This window comes from Salmo salar, chromosome ssa04, assembly GCF_905237065.1.
Source record: "Salmo salar chromosome ssa04, Ssal_v3.1, whole genome shotgun sequence".
In the NCBI taxonomy this organism is placed as follows: domain Eukaryota; kingdom Metazoa; phylum Chordata; class Actinopteri; order Salmoniformes; family Salmonidae; genus Salmo; species Salmo salar.
This window is the reverse complement of record NC_059445.1, coordinates 6,197,781-6,219,088: the sequence shown is the minus strand read 5'-3', so window position 1 is coordinate 6,219,088 and position 21,308 is coordinate 6,197,781. Positions and strand designations below refer to the sequence as shown.

The 21,308-nt window shown below is 40.8% G+C and overlaps 1 protein-coding gene across 1 annotated transcript in view; it reads left to right on the top strand.

Annotated features, from left to right (window-relative positions):
• LOC106610457 (uncharacterized) overlaps positions 1-21,308 on the top strand; it is a 56,663-nt gene that overhangs the window by 12,990 nt on the left and 22,365 nt on the right. The window contains exons 4-7 of the mRNA XM_045716365.1: positions 3,448-3,544; positions 4,446-4,498; positions 7,100-7,189; positions 12,560-12,650. Of these exons, the coding sequence (XP_045572321.1) occupies positions 3,448-3,544; positions 4,446-4,498; positions 7,100-7,189; positions 12,560-12,650 (331 nt within the window). The remainder of the gene's footprint in view (positions 1-3,447; positions 3,545-4,445; positions 4,499-7,099; positions 7,190-12,559; positions 12,651-21,308) is intronic.

Here is a 21,308-nt window from a genome sequence, read left to right as displayed (position 1 = left end):
AAAGGGTAATACTTTGTATTAACAGTCAGTAATAAACCATGTATAAACAGAAAGGGGTAATACTTTGTATTAACAGTCAGTAATAAACCATGTATAAACAGAAAGGACATAGGGTAATACTTTGTATTAACAGTCAGTAATAAACCATGTATAAACAGAAAGAACATAGGGTAATACTTTGTATTAACAGTCAGTAATAAACCATGTATAAACAGAAAGAACATAGGGTAATACTTTGTATTAACAGTCAGTAATAAACCATGTATAAACAGAAAGAACATAGGGTAATACTTTGTATTAACAGTCAGTAATAAACCATGTATAAACAGAAAGAACATAGTGTAATACTTTGTATTAACAGTCAGTAATAAACCATGTATAAACAGAAAGGGTAATACTTTGTATTAACAGTCAGTAATAAACCATGTATAAACAGAAAGGACATAGGGTAATACTTTGTATTAACAGTCAGTAATAAACCATGTATAAACAGAAAGAACATAGGGTAATACTTTGTATTAACAGTCAGTAATAAACCATGTATAAACAGAAAGAACATAGGGTAATACTTTGTATTAACAGTCAGTAATAAACCATGTATAAACAGAAAGAACATAGGGTAATACTTTGTATTAACAGTCAGTAATAAACCATGTATAAACAGAAAGGGTAATACTTTGTATTAACAGTCAGTAATAAACCATGTATAAACAGAAAGGACATAGGGTAATACTTTGTATTAACAGTCAGTAATAAACCATGTATAAACAGAAAGAACATAGGGTAATACTTTGTATTAACAGTCAGTAATAAACCATGTATAAACAGAAAGAACATAGGGTAATACTTTGTATTAACAGTCAGTAATAAACCATGTATAAACAGAAAGAACATAGGGTAATACTTTGTATTAACAGTCAGTAATAAACCATGTATAAACAGAAAGAACATAGGGTAATACTTTGTATTAACAGTCAGTAATAAACCATGTATAAACAGAAAGAACATAGGGTAATACTTTGTATTAACAGTCAGTAATAAACCATGTATAAACAGAAAGGGTAATACTTTGTATTAACAGTCAGTAATAAACCATGTATAAACAGAAAGGACATAGGGTAATACTTTGTATTAACAGTCAGTAATAAACCATGTATAAACAGAAAGAACATAGGGTAATACTTTGTATTAACAGTCAGTAATAAACCATGTATAAACAGAAAGGGTAATACTTTGTATTAACAGTCAGTAATAAACCATGTATAAACAGAAAGAACATAGGGTAATACTTTGTATTAACAGTCAGTAATAAACCATGTATAAACAGAAAGAACATAGGGTAATACTTTGTATTAACAGTCAGTAATAAACCATGTATAAACAGAAAGAACATAGGGTAATACTTTGTATTAACAGTCAGTAATAAACCATGTATAAACAGAAAGGACATAGGGTAATACTTTGTATTAACAGTCAGTAATAAACCATGTATAAACAGAAAGGACATAGGGTAATACTTTGTATTAACAGTCAGTAATAAACCATGTATAAACAGAAAGAACATAGGGTAATACTTTGTATTAACAGTCAGTAATAAACCATGTATAAACAGAAAGAACATAGGGTAATACTTTGTATTAACAGTCAGTAATAAACCATGTATAAACAGAAAGAACATAGGGTAATACTTTGTATTAACAGTCAGTAATAAACCATGTATAAACAGAAAGGGTAATACTTTGTATTAACAGTCAGTAATAAACCATGTATAAACAGAAAGGACATAGGGTAATACTTTGTATTAACAGTCAGTAATAAACCATGTATAAACAGAAAGAACATAGGGTAATACTTTGTATTAACAGTCAGTAATAAACCATGTATAAACAGAAAGAACATAGGGTAATACTTTGTATTAACAGTCAGTAATAAACCATGTATAAACAGAAAGAACATAGGGTAATACTTTGTATTAACAGTCAGTAATAAACCATGTATAAACAGAAAGAACATAGGGTAATACTTTGTATTAACAGTCAGTAATAAACCATGTATAAACAGAAAGGGTAATACTTTGTATTAACAGTCAGTAATAAACCATGTATAAACAGAAAGGGTAATACTTTGTATTAACAGTCAGTAATAAACCATGTATAAACAGAAAGGACATAGGGTAATACTTTGTATTAACAGTCAGTAATAAACCATGTATAAACAGAAAGAACATAGGGTAATACTTTGTATTAACAGTCAGTAATAAACCATGTATAAACAGAAAGGACATAGGGTAATACTTTGTATTAACAGTCAGTAATAAACCATGTATAAACAGAAAGGACATAGGGTAATACTTTGTATTAACAGTCAGTAATAAACCATGTATAAACAGAAAGAACATAGGGTAATACTTTGTATTAACAGTCAGTAATAAACCATGTATAAACAGAAAGAACATAGGGTAATACTTTGTATTAACAGTCAGTAATAAACCATGTATAAACAGAAAGAACATAGGGTAATACTTTGTATTAACAGTCAGTAATAAACCATGTATAAACAGAAAGAACATAGTGTAATACTTTGTATTAACAGTCAGTAATAAACCATGTATAAACAGAAAGGGTAATACTTTGTATTAACAGTCAGTAATAAACCATGTATAAACAGAAAGGACATAGGGTAATACTTTGTATTAACAGTCAGTAATAAACCATGTATAAACAGAAAGAACATAGGGTAATACTTTGTATTAACAGTCAGTAATAAACCATGTATAAACAGAAAGAACATAGGGTAATACTTTGTATTAACAGTCAGTAATAAACCATGTATAAACAGAAAGAACATAGTGTAATACTTTGTATTAACAGTCAGTAATAAACCATGTATAAACAGAAAGAACATAGGGTAATACTTTGTATTAACAGTCAGTAATAAACCATGTATAGGGCATTTAGAAACAGTTTGCTCACCATGTATTAATTACCCCAACATTTGTAAATTATTTATATAAAATGTTTGATATATTTCCTTTAACATCCTGTGTGTGCTTATTATTCTACCATTGATATGTTCTAAGTTATTTTTAGACCTTAAGGGGGCATCAGGTACAGCTGGAATGTAAACCATGCCAATTTTTTTGTGAGAAATTGCACTGGTCACTCAAAACATTTAAAAAGTATAAATAGCAATCACTTTAGATGAGGGGCTGCAAAAGCACTTTACTAGTTATTTGTAAATGGTTATACATGTGGGACTAATGATGACTAAATGGTGAATTCACTATTTATCAATTCCTTATAAATGGTTTATTACAGTGTTTACATATGTAGACACTGGTATGGTGCTGGATATAATTAAAATGAGTTAACAAAGTAGTGGAATTTCCCTTTTTATGTTCATTTTCAGCCTAACCAATGTAATGAATTGATTTAACTGTTTTGTTAGAAATCGGAAGAGGTCCAACAGCCTTTGTCCAAAGCCAATGATGAGACAAAACCAGAGACAGATGGCTCCTCAGGAGGAAACAGAGAAACAACCAGAGGTATTGTCTCCTGTTTTAAAGTTCTTTATACCAGCTCCTTTCATTGCCCTTACACATTATGTCTCCTAAATTACTCAAATATAATGTTGTCAATGTAATAACTCATAAAACTGTTGAAGTTGGCACAGTAATGGAAAATGATGTAGCTCTAGTAGTAGTAGTAGTAGTAGTATTTAATTATATAATACTAGTAGTATAAGTAGTATCTAATTATATAGTAGTCGTATTAGAAGCAGCAGCAGTAGTAGTAGTGGTACCTAATGATATAGTAGTAGTAGTAGTAGTAGTAGTAGTAGTAGTAGTAGTAGTAGTATCTAATTATATAGTAATAGTAGTAGTAGTAGTATAAAAGTATATAGTAGTAGTAGTAGTAGTATATAATTATATAGTAGTAGTAGTAGTATCTAATCGTGTAGTAGTATCTAATTATTTAGTAGCAATAGTAGTAGTAGTAGTATCTAATTATATAGTAATAGTAGTAGTAGTAGTATAAAAGTATATAGTAGTAGTAGTAGTAGTATATAATTATATAGTAGTAGTAGTAGTATCTAATCGTATAGTAGTATCTAATTATTTAGTAGCAATAGTAGTAGTAGTAGTATCTAATTATATAGTAGTAGTAGTAGTAGTAGTATATAATTATATAGTAGTAGTATATAATTATATAGTAGTAGTAGTTATAGTAGTAGTATATAATGATATAATAATAGCAGTTTTCATGAGTATGTGTTTGACTGGATGTGTGGGTGATATAATGATGCAGGATTATATATTTGCTACACAATTTACTTACTTAGTGGTAAGCTAGTCATAAAAATGTTTTTACTGATCTCACTGCATCTCCCTTTTGGATCTGAGATTCTGCCCTTATTAAAGTACTATATCTCTCCCTTAATTCTAGGCCAATCCGAGGTGTTAGATCAACACGTTGTCAAGAAGGATGAGGCAGAGAGGGTAATAGACACATTTACATGATTTCTATCTTCAGTGGTAATGCTGATCATGTTCCTGTAACATGACTGTCACCTGCTCCCGCTTTCCCTCCCTGGCGCACGAAGGTACAAAGGTGCCAGGCTACCCAGCATTATGCACTCCTGCCATCATCAGTATGCACACCTGCCTTTCCCCGTCATGCGCATCAGCGATTATTGGACTCAACTGGACACAATCACCTGTCATTTCCACCCCTATATCTGTCTGGTTCCCCGCTCTATTCCCTGCCGCAGCATAAATTGTTATATGTCCTTGTTTACCCGTGTGCTGACTCTGTTCCTGTTTTGTTACCTGTCTGTTTCGTTTTAAATGTTAACTCCCCGAACCTGCTTCTCATCTCCAGCGTCGGTCCATACAGAATGCTGCGGCCATCATACAAAGCATCGGGGAGTGCTAGCGTTCCGGTTGGTGGTGACGTCGGGTCTGGGGGCCGATACCGATGGAAGTTTGGGTGCCTAAACCAGCTCCTCAGGCTGTCACGCCCTAGCTGGCTCGAGAGGATCGTGCCCTGGTTGGCTCGGAAGGTGCCCATCCCACGTCGATCCTCAGCCGGAAGGTCAGGTTTTTACGCCCAGATGACTCGTAAGGCTGCTCCGGCTCACCAGGCTCCCATGCCTCTGCCGGTTCGTCAAGAGTTTACACCCAGCTGGCTTGCCCAGCTCCCGTGCTTCAGATGGCCCGTCAGGCGCCGGGTGGCGCCCCTGGGGGGGTACTGTCATGCCTGCTACCAATCTCCCTCGTGCGCCAGGCTCCCCAGCATTACGCACTCCTGCCACCATCAGTACCCACACCTGCCTTTCCCCGTCACGCGCATCAGCGATTGTTGGACTCACCGGGACTCAATCATCTCTGTCATTACCTCCCCTATATCTGTCTGGCTCCCCGCTCTATTCCATGCCGCAGCATTAATTGTCATATGTCCTTGTTTACCCGTGTGCTGACTCTGTTCCTGTTCTGTTACATGTCGGTTCCGTATTAAATGTTAACTCCCTGTACCTGCTTCTCATCTCCAGCATCGGTCCTTACAATGATATGTCTAGGGACCGACGCTGGAGATGAGAAGCAGGTACGGGGAGTGGAACATTTAATGACAGACAGGTAACAGAACAGGAACGGAGTCAGCACACAGGTTAACAAGGACATATGACAATTAATGCTGTGGCATGGAATAGAGCGGGGAGCCAGACAGATATAGGGAAGGTAATGACAGAGATGATTGAGTCCCGGTGAGTCCAATAATCGCTGATGCGCGTGACGGGGGGAAGGCAGGTGTGCGTAATGATGATGGCAGGAGTGCGCAATGCTGGGGAGCCTGGCGTCAGGGGGAAATAACAGGAGAAGGCGTGACAGTACCAACCCCCCCCCCCCCGGCGTCCCACCTGGGCAAGCCTGACGGGCCGGCCGAGGCACGGGCGCTGGACAAGCCGGCTGGGAGTGAAACCCCGACGAACCGGCAGAGGCGTGAGAGCCTGGTGAGCCGGCTGAGGCATAGCAGCCTGACAATCCGGCTGAGGCATGAAGGCCTGTCGATCCCGCTGAGGCGTAGGAGCCCGATGATCCGGCGGAGGCGTAGCAGCCTGACGAGCCAGGTGGGCGTAAAACCCTGACGATCTGGCTGAGGCCGGACGTGGGATGGGCGCCTTCCGAGCCAACCAGGGAAAGACACCTCTCAAACCAGCTAGGGTGTGACAGCCCGACAAGCTGGCATAGGCACCCCCGGCTCCATCGGTGTCGGGCCCCGGACCCGACGTCACCACCAACCGGAACGTCAGCACTCCCCGATGCTTCGTATGATGGCTTCTGCCGACGTTGGAGATGAGAAGCAGCTACGGAGAGTTGAACATTTAATGAGGAACAGACAGGTAACAGGACAGGAACAGCGTCAGCACACGGGTAAACAAGGACATATGACAATCAATGCAGAAGCAGGGAATAGAGCGGGCAGCCAGACAGATATAGGGAAGGTAATGACAGAGATGATTGAGTCCCGGTGAGTCCAATAATCGCTGATGCGCGTGACGGGGGGAAGGCAGGTGTGCGTAATGATGATGGCTGGAGTGCGCAATGCTGGGGAGCCTGGCGTCCTCGAGCGCCAGGGGGGAAGAGCGGGAGCAGGCGTGACAATATGTTTCATTTCAAGGTCAAAGCTACAGGTTATATGAGGTTGAGTTCCAGCCCGTTTTGTACAGATGTAGGATCTTAATTTGTCCTATATTGTCCCAGCAAAATAATCCTGCAGCAACAGGATTTAACATTTAGTCCATAATGTTGCTTGATTAGTGGTTAGGCTGTTAGCTGGCCAAACGTAGGCTACATGAAAAGTGAAATACTATTAAAAGTGTCGGTGGGGGTTTTCAGTGAAATTATGTCAATCACGAAGCTCCTCTGCATTTCCTGCCGTACAGGAAAATTCTCAGCAACAAATATTTATCAAATTAAGATCCTACATCTGCATGTACATTTCCAACATAAGTTATGCAAAGTCAATAACAATAAAATATATATTGTAACTGTGTGGATCTTGTGAAATCACTAATTTGTGGATGTATTATTGACCGGAAGCCCGATCCAGAGATTTCAGCCCCATACCTTTCCAATCCAGAGAAGGGCTTGAAAGAAAAGACTCACCAGGGAGAACAGGGAGAACAAACGGTGGGTAATGACTAGGGTTGTAATGAGTAGGCTACTCTGAAAATATGTATTTCAATAAAATCCAAGATAGAATCCACTGTTGTGCTATCGCATTGCGTGATCTTGTTCCAATGAAATCTATTGGGCACAGTGCTTGATTTGGGAAGGAGCTCACTGGAACTGAGTACCGGCACCTCAAATTTTCTACTGCTTAAATTCCTGCACTTCTTACAGAATATTAGCTCAAATGTATTGTGGAGAACTGATTTCAAGAGATCTGGAATTTTATGGAGGTACACTTAGAAAAAGTGTAATAGTTTATTGTGGACCGTTTGGTGATGTTTTGGCTGCCGTTTTAGCACAGATATTCTTTAATAATTTTTTACCTGTGTTACAATGGGAAAATAAAGGTACTGTTTTACCAGTAAAGTCACTTTCCTTTTTCCAAACGTATCACCGCTCCTACATGATGGTCACAACAGGCAATGACAGCCATAGTATGAATTCAGCCCAAACTAGGCATGCAAGACTAGGCATTTTTATTTATTTTTTTTATTTCACCTTTATTTAACCAGGTAGGCAAGTTGAGAACAAGTTCTCATTTACAATTGCGACCTGGCCAAGATAAAGCAAAGCAGTTCGACAACATACAAAAACACAGAGTTACACATGGAGTAAAACAACATACAATCAATGATGCAGTAGAATAAAAAAAAAATATATAAAAAAAATAAATAAAATAATAATAATAAAAAAAATAAGACTATATACAATGTGAGCAAATGATGTGAGATAAGGGAGGTAAAGGCAAAAAAATGCCATGGTGGCAAAGTAAATAAAGTATAGCAAGAAAAACACTGGAATGGTAGATTTGTAGTTTGAAGAAAGTTCAAAGATAAAATATAAATAATATGGTGCAAAGGAGCAAAATAAATAAAATAAATAAATACAGTAGGGGAAGAGGTAGTAGTTTGGGCTAAATTATAGATGGGCTATGTACAGGTGCAGTGATCTGTGAGCTGCTCTGACAGCTGGTGCTTAAAGCTAGTGAGGGAGATAAGTGTTTCCAGTTTCAGAGATTTTTGTAGTTCGTTCCAGTCATTGGCAGCAGAGAACTGGAAGGAGAGACGACCAAAGGAGGAGTTGGCTTTAGGGGTGACCAGAGAGATATACCTGCTGGAGCGCGTGCTACAGGTAGGTGCTGCTATGGTGACCAGTGAGCGGAGATAAGGGGGGACTTTACCTAGCAGAGTCTTGTAGATGACCTGGAGCCAATGTGTTTGGCGACGATTATGAAGCGAAGGCCAGCCAACGAGAGCGTACAGGTCGCAGTGGTGGGTAGTATATGGGGCTTTGGTGACAAAATGGATGGCACTGTGATAGACTGCATCCAGCTTGTTGAGTAGGGTATTGGAAGCTATTTTGTAAATGACATCGCCGAAGTCGAGGATTGGTAGGATGGTCAGTTTTACGAGGGTATGTTTGGCAGCATGAGTGAAGGATGCTTTGTTGCGAAATAGGAAGCCAATTCGAGATTTCACTTTGGATTGGAGATGATTGATGTGAGTCTGGAAGGAGAGTTTACAGTCTAACCAGACACCTAGGTATTTGTAGTTGTCCACAAATTCTAAGTTAGAACCGTCCAGAGAAGTGATGCTGGACAGGCGGGCAGGTGCAGGCAGCGATCGGTTGAAGAGCATGCATTTAGTTTTATTTGTGTTTAGGAGCAGTTGGAGACCACGGAAGGAGAGTTGAATGGCATTGAAGCTCGTCTGGAGGGTTGTTAACACAGTGTCCAAAGAAGGGCCAGAAGTGTACAGAATGGTGTCGTCTGCGTAGAGGTGGATCAGAGATTCACCAGCAGCAAGAGCGACATCATTTATGTATACAGAGAAAAGAGTTGGCCCAAGAATTGAACCCTGTGGTACCCCCATAGAGACTGCCAGAGGTCCAGACAGTAGGCCCTCCGATTTGACACACTGAACTCTGTCAGAGAAGTAGTTGGTGAACCAGGCGACGCAATCGTTTGAGAAACCAAGGCTACTGAGTCTGCCGATGAGGATGTGGTGATTAACAGAGTCAAAAGCTTTGGCCAGGTCAATGAATACGGCAGCACAGTAATGTTTCTTATCGATGGCGGTTACGATGTCGTTTAGGACCTTGAGCGTGGCTGAGGTGCACCCATGACCAGCTCTGAAACCAGATTGCATAGCGGAGAGGGTGCGGTGGGATTCGAAATGGTCGGTAATCTGTTTGTTGACTTGGCTTTCGAAGACCTTAGAAAGGCAGGGTAGGATGGATATAGGTCTGTAGCAAATTGGGTCAAGAGTGTCACCTCCTTTGAAGAGGGGGATGACAGCAGCTGCTTTCCAATCTATGGGAATCTCAGACGACACGAAAGAGAGGTTGAACAGGCTAGTAATAGGGGTTGCAATAATTTCGGCAGATAATTTTAGAAAGAAAGGGTCCAGATTGTCAAGCCCAGCTGATTTGTAGGGGTCCAGATTTTGCAGCTCTTTCAGAACATCAGCTGAATGGATTTGGGAGAAGGAGAAATGGGGGAGGCTTGGGCGAGTTGCTGTGGGGGGTGCAGTGCTGTTGAATGCAGTAGGGGTAGTTAGGTGGAAAGCATGGCCAGCCGTAGAAAAATGCTTATTGAAATTCTCAATTATAGTGGGCTTATCGGTGGTGACAGAGTTTCCTATCCTCAGTGCAGTGGGCAGTTGGGAGGAGGTGTTCTTATTCTCCATGGACTTTACAATGTCCCAGAACTTTTTAGAGTTGGAGTTGCACGAAGCGAATTTCTGTTTGAAAAAGCTAGCCTTGGCGTTTCTAACTGCCTGTGTGTATTGGTTTCTAACTTCCCTAAAAAGTTGCATATCGCGGGGGCAGTTCGATGCTAATGCAGAACGCCACAGGATATTTTTGTGTTGGTTAAGGGCAGTCAGGTCTGGGGAGAACCAAGGGCTATATCTGTTCCTGGTTCTAAATTTCTTGAAAGGGGCATGCTTATTTAAGATGGTGAGGAAGGCATTTAAAAAAAATAACCAGGCATCCTCTACTGACGGGATGAGGTCAATATCCTTCCAGGATACCAGGGCCAGGTCGATTAGAAAGGCTTGCTCGTTGAAATGTTTCAGGGAGCGTTTGACAGTGATGAGTGGAGGTCGTTTGACCGCTGACCCATTACGGGTGCAGGCAATGAGGCAGTGATCGCTGAGATCTTGGTTGAAAACAGCAGAGGTGTATTTAGAGGGCACGTTGGTTAGGATGATATCTATGAGGGTGCCAGTGTTTGCGGCTTTGGGGTTGTACCTGGTGGGTTCATTAATAATTTGTGTGAGATTGAGGGCATCAAGCTTGGATTGTAGGATGGCTGGGGTGTTAAGCATGTCCCAGTTTAGGTCACCTAGTAGCACGAGCTCTGAGGATAGATGGGGGGCAATCAGTTCACATATGGTGTCCAGAGCACAACTAGGGGCCGAGGGGGGTCTATAGCAGGCGGCAACGGTGAGAGACTTGTTTTTGGAGAGGTGGATTTTTAAAATTAGAAGTTCAAATTGTTTGGGTACAGACCTGGATAGCAGGACAGAACTCTGCAGGCTATCTCTGCAGTAGATTGCAACACCGCCCCCTTTGGTCGTTCTATCTTGTCTGAAAACGTTGTAGTTAGGGATGAAGATTTCAGAGTTTTTGGTGGACTTCCTAAGCCAAGATTCAGACACAGCTAGGACATCCGGGTTGGCGGAGTGTGCTAAAGCAGTGAATAAAACAAACTTAGGGAGGAGGCTTCTAATGTTAACATGCATGAAACCAAGGTTATTACGGTTACAGAAGTCATCAAAGAGAGCGCCTGGGGAGTAGGAGTGGAGCCAGGCACTGCAGGGCCTGGATTCACCTCTACATCCCCAGAGGAGCAGAGAAGAATAAGTATGAGGGTACGGCTAAAAGCTATAAGAATTGGTCGTCTGTGACGTCCAGAATAGAGAGAAAAAGGAGCAGGTTTCTGGGGGCGATAAAATAGCTTCAAGGTATAATGTACAGACAAAGGTATGGTGGGATGTGAGTACAGAGGAGGTAAACCTAGGCATTTAGTGATAGTGAGAGAGATATTGTCTCTAGAAACATCATTGAAACCAGAAGATGTCATAGCATGTGTGGGTGGAGGAACTGAGAGGTTGGATAAGGTATAATGAGCAGGGCTAGAGGCTCTACAGTGAAATAAGCCAATAAACACTAACCAGAACAGCAATGGAGAAGGCATATTGACATTAAGGAGAGGCATGCTTAGCCGAGTGATCAAAGGGTCCAGTGAGATTCAGACAGCTAGCCGGGCCATAGGTAGCAAGCTGGTGGAAGATGGGAGGGAGGTCTGTTTTTAGCCAGCTCGTGCGTTTCCGTCTGTGGGTTAGTGGGGTTCCGTGTGGAAGGGGGGACCTGTCCAAGTTGGCAAAGTAGTTAGTTATAGTGGCCCAAGAAAAGTGTCCGATAGACCTATTCAGATCGCAGCCGAAAAGACAGCTAACGATTAGCGGGCCGCAGATGGGCGATCAGGTTACGTCGCGACGGAGGGGCCAGTTGGATAACTCCCTCGGGCAGATAATGTCGGTGGTCCAGTCGTGAAGACCCGATGGGGCTCCGGATCGGCAGTAAAACGGGTCAGGATAGGTGAGTTGTAGCCCAGGAGACACTTCAGCTGGCTAGCTCAGGAATAGCCCAGGAGTGGCTGACGGAACTCTTCAGCTGGCTAGCTGGCTAGCTCCGTAATAATGTGTGTTATTTCCGTGACCGACGTTGCCAATAGTCACTCAGGTAGCAGCTAGTTAGCTGCAAGATCCAGGTGTAAATGTCCAGAGCCTGCGGTAGAAATCGGGGAAAGGAGAGAGAATAGGTCCGGTATGCTCTGGTCTGAGTCGCGCTGTACAAAAACTGGCGATAGCTTTTCGAGCTAATGGATAGCTGAGGACAGCTAACCGTGGCTAGCTGAACTTCAACGTTAGCCAGTGAAAATGGCTAACCTCTTGCTAGCTTCTGTTGTGGAATTCAGATGAGGTAAATAATACTTTCTTTTTTTAAATTGGTGAGGCGGGTTGCAGGAGAGTGCTTTGAGGTTGAGTTTTTAGAATTAAAAAAGAATATATATATATATATAAAAAGATAAGTGAAGAAAAAAAAAAGAGAAAATCTGTAAATATATAAATACACGGGACACGACAAGAGGAGGGTAGAGGACGTCTGAACTGCTACGCCATCTTGGGGAAAAAAAAAAAAGCATTAATGTGCCCTAATTCTAAATGGAAGCTATTGTGCTTTATCCTCAACAGACCAGAATTGAAGATTCAATGTCATAATGTCTTAAACATGTTAACCTATGAATTCAACTTTTTATAGAAATGTGAAGAGGAAGAACCACTGTCACAAGCCATAGATGAGCCAAAACCAGAAGAAGGTTCCTCAAGAGGAAACATAAAAACAACCCAAGGTACCACAACACACTACACATTCAATGATATACATTCACATTCAATGATTTGGTAACACTTTGTCATTAAAAATGAATTAATAAGCATTCATAAACTATTTACAGGTTATAAGTATGTTTTACGTGTGCGCTGTTCCAGCATGTATAAAAATGCATAAGTATATTTAAGCATTGCAAATTATAAGCATTCTAAGCATTTACAATTAACCCTTCGCTAAGCCCCGCCCCAGAATGTTGGTCAACCGATTGCAGCGCACCAATGGATAACAACTGTCGTCGGAAAAGCTCACGTTTAAATCACATGAAAGCCAGTGAGGACTATGGCAAAAAAATTATTTTCTTCAAAAAACAGATGTTTAAATGGCTAGATAATTGAACAGCGCACCAGGAGTACTTGCAATTGTGATGCCTGAAATACAGAGCCTGTTGATGGAGGATTTTTAGAATCCAAAATTTTACTTGTGACATTTTTTACATTGTTTGCTAGCTCAGCTGGTTAGCTAGCTCTGTCTCATTGACCAGCAAGCGTTGCTTACGGTAGCTAGAAACTTTATATAATTTTTCCCCACAAAATATATGTTAACAATGTTATGAATACAACTCCCATCTGCGGTCGACCTCCGGTTATGATTTGAGAGCACTAGTTAGCTCAAAGTGTTTATTGCGTTGTCTGCGTTTTACAGTGAATTTAGATCCATTCAGTGGCTAGCTACACTATAAACATAATTTTACCTGGTTCCCTCAAAGCAATTATAATTACAGTCCACCACAACATACCCAATAGTCTCCTGACTAGTAAGGGGTAGTCTGTGTTTAATTTCATTGTGTATTAGAAACAGTTTGAGATCATTGTGAGGGGATTTTGCCAGAGGTTGAATGGTGAGTTGGGCTTCCCGGGAAAATGTTGCAACAGTAAGCAAGGGTTGGGGATTAGTGAAGGATAAATGAGCTAAATGTTCCTCTCGCTAAAACATGTGCAACCTGTGCAGTGACCACTCTCATTGCTGTAGCTGTCAGGTAACCATGACAACGGACGCTGCGACAGGGTCAAAGCAAACATTTGTCATGTCTCTGAGACAAGGAAAACGACCGTCGCCACACCTGAATTTGCATTTACACAGATCATGTAACACTTCAAACCTGTGTAGGTGGAGTAGAAAATGGGAGTAACGTGAAGGAGGAGAGTATGCTTATTAGCCTTTCCACATAAATATGATTTTATGAATGTATAAAGAGGCTATGAGGAGAATAAAACAAGGACAATAATGGTCTGGGATAGTTATTCCATAATATCAAAGGGAAGGGAAAGGGGGATACTAGTCAGTTGTACAACTGAACATATTCAACTGAAATGTGTCTTCCGCATTTAACCCAAACCCTCTGAATCAGAGAGGAGCGGGGGGCTGTCTTAATCGACATCCACGTGTTCGGCAGCCGGGGAACTGTGGGTTAACTGCCTTGGTCAGGGGCAGAACGACAGATTTATTTGCCTTGTCAACTCAGGTATTCGATCCAGCAACATTTCTGTTACTGGCCCAACGCTCTAACCACTAGGCCGATGCTTTAAACAAGGCTGGTGTTGTTGCCCACTTTTTACATTTGGCTAAAATAGCCTATTGGTTTATTTTTGGATTATTGTCTGTGTAATGTATTGTTTAATAACTTATTGGCTTATTTTTGGATTCTTGTCTGTGTAATGTATTGTTTAATAGCCTACATTTTAGCTCTCCCAAGTAGACAATCAGGTTTTCTTGCATTCATCATTAACAACTTAACCACGAAAGGATAATTTTCCTTAAGAAAAACTTTATTGGCACCCTTGTCTTCAATACTTTGTGCACCCTCCCCTTGAAAGGATAACAGCACTGAGCTTTTTCGATAATGTTTAAATTAGATTGGAGAACATCTTAGACCACTACTCCATACGGAATCTTTCCAGATCCTTGATGTCCTTCAGTCTGTCCTGTTCTGTTAAACCCTGCTTGGGCAGGATTGAAATCTAAAGCCAACCTAAGGAAAAATGTGAAGATCTCGTTTCCTTAAATCTCAGAAATCTCAGCTTTGGAAGATACTGCCCGTGTCCAAAAACTCATAATAGTGTACTAGATAGTATGCAAAAAAAAAAAACATTTTATAGTATGTGAAATTACCAAAATAATACTCTGAATGAGTCATCTAATGCGCAACTGCATTGACTCCTGCCATCCGTTCATTTTGGTACAGTGCGTCAATTTATCTGATTATCAGCTGTTGTCTAACACATCGGAAAAGTCGGAAAAGACGAGTGAATTGTACTAGATCAAACTGCAAAATAAGTATGTTAAGTTTGACGCTCATCTGCATTTCCTCTGCGGTGCAGTAAAATGAACAGTAATAAAAAATCCTATACCTGTAGGCTGTTTCCAACCAGAGAAGTGTTTTTTATTGGTTCAGCTCTCCTTTTAAATGACACAATTTACAGGTAACTGCCGAAATAAAGGAAACACCAACATAAAGTGCCTTAAAAGGGAGTTGGGCCAGAACAGCTTCAATGCACCTTGGCATAGATTCTACAAGTGTCTGGAACTCTATTGGTGTGATGTGATACCATTCTTCCACGATAAATTGTGGAAAACTGTCTCGGGCTCCGCTCCAGAATATCTCATAAGTGTTCAACTGGGTTGAGATCTGGTAACTGAGACGGCCATGGCATATGGTTTACACAGTTTTAATTCTCATCAAACCATTCGGTGACCACTCATGCCCTATGGATGGGGGCATTAACATGAAGTGTTGTTTCGTTAGATAAAATCCTTTATCATATCCTAAAAAGGTCCATATAGCACGCACGATCGATTTTGTATTGCCACTCGTTCAATTTGCAAAGAAAGGAATGGGAAAATCTCACCCTAAACGTTGTTTCAACCAGTCAAATCACATTCGTATGTATTCCGCAGAGATCCTAGAACGTAACCAGACTTCACTATATCATTAGGGGTGTAGAATATCCTATAGGACACCAAATTTGGTCAGAGAGCGACGCCTTCATGACACGCCGATGACGCGGCCGGTCTTCAGTTGATCGACTGAAACTTTGTCAAATAAGCACCAATCGGGGTCAAACAAAGCTAGCTAGATAGCCAATGAGCTGGGCTTTACGGCAGTGCCGCAAAACATGTTTAAGAATATGGAGAGTTATGAAAACTGGGTGTTTTGCAAATGTTGAACTTATAATATGGCTACTAATACTGGAAAAGCTAAATCAAAGTCCAAGTATACAGATTTGACGATATTCTTGCAGAAAAATGTAATGTGAATGTCTCCTTCACGATTTGCCCAAATGTACCTGGGTGACTTCACACTAAAAGTAATGTGGTTTGCTCATACTTCAAGTTATCCGTCTGAAACTTTGCACATACACTTCTGCCATCTTGTGGACACTATCAGGATTACAACCAGAGTGATGGTTAGATTTGGGGCCTTTCTGTTGCATTTCAAAGATGGTGGTAGAAAAAAAGAGTTGTTTTTTTCTTTGTATTTTCTTCTGTGTTATATTCTACTACATTCAATTTACATTTCCACGAACTTCAAAGTGTTTCCTTTCAAATGGTACCAAGAATATGCATTGCTTCAGGGCCTGAGCTACAGGCAGTTAGATTTGGGCATGCCATTTTAGGCAACAATTGAAAAAAAGGGGGCTATCCCTAAGAAACACTGTGTGACCCTGATTTAGCCCACTGCAGTAAAAGGTTAAACCATTTAAGCTACAAACATTAAACCATTGTTGAATAGTGTAGACTGACTCAACTTACACTTCTTGTCAAAATCTTTTGATATGTATACCTGTTGAACTTTCACCATTTCACATTTGTATAAACACTTTGGCTCTGACACAGCTATTGAAATGTTCATGCTACAAAAAACACACCAACATTGAAATGTGCAGAGTCACACACATTTTCTTTAGGACATTTCCTTTACTAGTTATCATATTGTTACCCCTCTATTACCCCTGTACTACCATGCGGCAAATGGTATCGGAGCATCAGCTCAGACCAACAGGCTCTGAGACAGCTTCTACCCCCAAGCCATACAACTGATAAATAGCCACACGACTGCTATATAGTTTATTAAATGGTTACCCAGACTATCTGCAGTGACCCTATCTTGCACTGACTCAATGCACCCTCAGAATACTATATGCACACACACTATATATAGACTCAAACACTACATCGACACTCTCACACAAAACCCACACACATTCACTGCACACAAACATACTGAAATTACACACACATTTTAAATTCTTTATTTGGATCCACAAATCAAATTAAGAAGGATCCAAACATCTCAAAAGTCCCTGTATACATCACCTTGTTCTCCAAAGAGCTAATTTGCCCAGAACAGCTGAAACAGAGGAGTACCTAGCTTTGCTTTGGTCATTGGCAGGCCAGCAATCTGGAGTTCATGTACTACAAGCTAATGTACAGTGCATTAGGAAAGTACTCAGACCCCTTGACTTTGTCCACATTTTGTTACGTTACAGCCTTATTCTAAAATTGATTAAATTGTTGTTTTTCCTCAATCTACACACAATATTCCACAATGACAATGCAATGACAATGAGCTCAGGTGCATCCTGTTTCCATTGATCATCCTTGAGATGTATCTACAACATGATTGGAGTCCACCTGTGGTAAATTCAATTGATTGGACATGATTTGGAAAGGCACACACCTGTTTATATAAGGTCCCACAGTTGACAGTGCATGTCAGAGCAAAAACCAAGCCATGAGGTCGAAGGAATTATCCGTAGAGCTCCGAGACAGGATTGTGTCGAGACACAGCTCTGGGGAAGGGTACCAAAACACTTTTGCAACATTGAAGGTGTCCAAGATCACAGTGGCCTCCATCATTCTTAAATGGAAGAAGTTTGGAACCACCAAGACTCATCCTAGAGCTGGCCACCCGGCCAAACTGAACAATTGGGGGAGAAGGGTCTTGGTCAGGGAGGTGACCAAGAACCCGATGGTCACTCTGACAGAGCTCTAGAGTTCCTCGGTGGAGATGGGAGAACCTTCCAGAAGGTCAACCATCTTTGCAGTATTCCACCAATCAGGCCAGACAGAAGTCACTCCTCTGTAAAAGGCACATGACAGCCCGCTTGGAGTTTGCAGAAAGGCACCAAAAGACTCACAGACCATGAGAAACAAGATTTTCTGGTCTGATGAAAACCAAGATTGAACTCTTTAGCCTGAATGCCAAGCGTCACGTCTGGAGGAAAGCTGGCACCATCCCTACGGTGAAGCAGGGTCGTGGCAGCATCATGCTATGGGGATGTTTTTCAGTGGTAGGGACTGGGAGACTAGTCAGGATCGACGCAAAGATGGAACAGAGCAAAGTACAGAGAGATCCTTGATGAAAACCTGCTCCAGAGCACTCAGGACCTCAGACTGGGGTGAAGGTTCAGCTTCCAACAGGACAACAACCATAAGCACACAGCTAAGACATCATAGGAGTGGCTTCGGGACAAGTTTCTGAATGCCCTTGAGTGGTCCAGGCAGAGCCCGGACTTGAACCCGATCGAACATCTCTGGAGAGACCGGAAAATAGCTGTGCAGCAATGCTCCCCATCCAACCTGACAAAGCTTGAGAGGATATGCAGAGAAGAATGGGCAAAACTCCCCAAATACAGGTGTGCAAAGGTTGCAGCGTCCTACCAAAAAAGACTGTAATCGCTGCCAAAGGTGCTTCGACTAAGTACTGAGGAAAGGGTCTGAAAACTCATGTAAATGTGATATTTCAGTTTATTTTATATAAATTAGGAAAAAATTCAAAACCGTTTTTTGCTTTGTCATTATGGGGTATTGTGTGTAGATTGATGAGGAAATGAAACAAAATGTGGAAAAATGAATACTTTCTGAAGGCACTGTATGTGTGTGTGTGTATGTATGTATGTATATATATATATATATATATATATATATATATATATATATATATACGTCATTGACCGTTGCACTTGAATCATTCCCATAATATATATATATATATATATATATATATATATATATATATATATATATATATATATATATATATATATATATATCACTGTATATATATATATATATATATATATATATATACAGTGAGGGAAAAAAGTATTTGATCCCCTGCTGATTTTGTACGTTTGCCCACTGACAAAGAAATGATCAGTCTATAATTTTAATGGTAGGTTTATTTGAACAGTGAGAGAGAATAACTACAAAATCCAGAAAAACGCATGTCAAAAATTTTATAAATGAATTTGCATTTTAATGAGGGAAATAAGTATTTGACCCCTTTGCAAAACGTGACTTAGTACTTGGTGGCAAACCCTTGTTGGCAATCACAGAGGTCAGACGTTTCTTGTAGTTGGCCACCAGGTTTGCACACATCTCAGGAGGGATTTTGTCCCACTCCTCTTTGCAGATCTTCTCCAAGTCATTAAGGTTTCGAGGCTGACGTTTGGCAACTCGAACCTTCAGCTCCCTCCACAGATTTTCTATGGGATTAAGGTCTGGAGACTGGCTAGGCCACTCCAGGACCTTAATGTGCTTCTTCTTGAGCCACTCCTTTGTTGCCTTGGCCGTGTGTTTTGGGTCATTGTCATGCTGGAATACCCATCCACGACCCATTCTCAATGCCCTGGCTGAGGGAAGGAGGTTCTCACCCAAGATTTGACGGTACATGGCCCCGTCCATCGTCCCTTTCATGTGGTGAAGTTGTCCTGTCCCCTTAGCAGAAAAACACCCCCAAAGCATAATGTTTCCACCTCCATGTTTGACGGTGGGGATGGTGTTCTTGTGGTCATAGGCAGCATTCCTCCTCCTCCAAACACGGCGAGTTGAGTTGATGCCAAAGAGCTCCATTTTGGTCTCATCTGACCACAACACTTTCACCCAGTTGTCCTCTGAATCATTCAGATGTTCATTGGCAAACTTCAGACTGTGCTTTCTTGAGCAGGGGGACCTTGCGGGCGCTGCAGGATTTCAGTCCTTCACGGCGTAGTGTGTTACCAATTGTTTTCTTGGTGACTATGGTACCAGCTGCCTTGAGATCATTGACAAGATCCTCCCGTGTAGTTCTGGGCTGATTCCTCACCGTTCTCATGATCATTGCAACTCCACGAGGTGAGATCTTGCATGGAGCCCCAGGCCGAGGGTGAATGACAGTTCTTTTGTGTTTCTTCCATTTGCGAATAATCGCACATACTGTTGTCACCTTCTCACCAAGCTGCTTGGCGATGGTCTTGTAGCTAATTCCAGCCTTGTATAGGTCTATAATCTTGTCCCTGACATCCTTGGAGAGCCCTTTGGTCTTGGCCAATATGGAGAGTTTGGAATCTGATTGATTGCTTCTGTGGACAGGTGTCTTTTATACAGGTAACAAGTTGAGATTAGGAGCACTCCCTTTAAGAGTGTGCTCCTAATCTCAGCTCGTGACCTGTATAAAAGACACCTGGGAGCCAGAAATCTTTCTGATTGAGAGGGGGTCAAATACTTATTTCCCTCATTAAAATGAAAATCAATTTATAAAATTTTTTGACATGAGTTTTTCTGGATTTTTTAGTTGTTATTCTGTCTCTCACTGTTCAAATAAACCTACCATTAAAATTATAGACTGATCCTTTCTTTGTCAGTGGGCAAACGTACAAAATCAGCAGGGGATCAAATACTTTTTTCCCCCACTGTATATATATTCAAAAGTTTGGACACAACTACTCATTCAAGGGTTTTTCTTTATTTTTCTATATTGTAGAATAATAGTGAAGACATCAAAACTATGAAATAACACATGGAATCACATGGTAACCACACAAGTGTTAGATTCTTCAAAGTAGCCACCCTTTGGCTTAATGATAGCTTTGCACACTCTTGGCATTCTCTCAACCAGCTTCATGAGGTAGTCACCTGGAATGTATTTCAATTAACAGGTGTGCCATGTTAAAATTTAATTTGTGGAATTTCTTTCCTTCTTACTGCATTTCAATCAGTTGTGTCATGACAAGGTGGGGTTGGTATACAGAAGATAGCCCTATTTGGTAAAAGACCAAGTCCATATTATGGCAAGAACAGCTCAAAAAAGCAAAGCGAAATGACAGTCCATCATTACTCTAAGACATAAAGGTCAGTCAATCAGGAAAATGTCAAGAACTTTTAAAGTTTCTTCAAGTGCAGTAGAAAAAACCCTCAAGTGCTATGATGAAACTGGCTCTCACGAGGACCACCACAGGAAAGGAAGACCCAGAGTTACCTCTGTTGCAGAGGATAAGTTCATTAGAGTTACCAGCCTCAGCAATTGCAGCCCAAATAAATGCTTCACAGAGTTCAAGTAACAGACACATCTCAACATCAACTGTTCAGAGGGGACTGCGTGAATCAGGCCTTCATGGTCGAATTGCTGCAAAGAAACAACTTCTAAAGGACACCAATAAGAAGAAGAGACTTGCTTGGGCAAAGAAACACAAGCAATGGACATTAGACCGGTGGAAATCTGTCCTTTGGTCTGATGAGTCCAAATTTGAGATTTTTGGTTCCAACCGCCGTGTCTTTGTGAGAATCAGAGTAGGTGAACGGATGATCTCCGCGTGTGTGGTTCCCACCATGAAGCATAGAGGAGGAGGTGTGATTG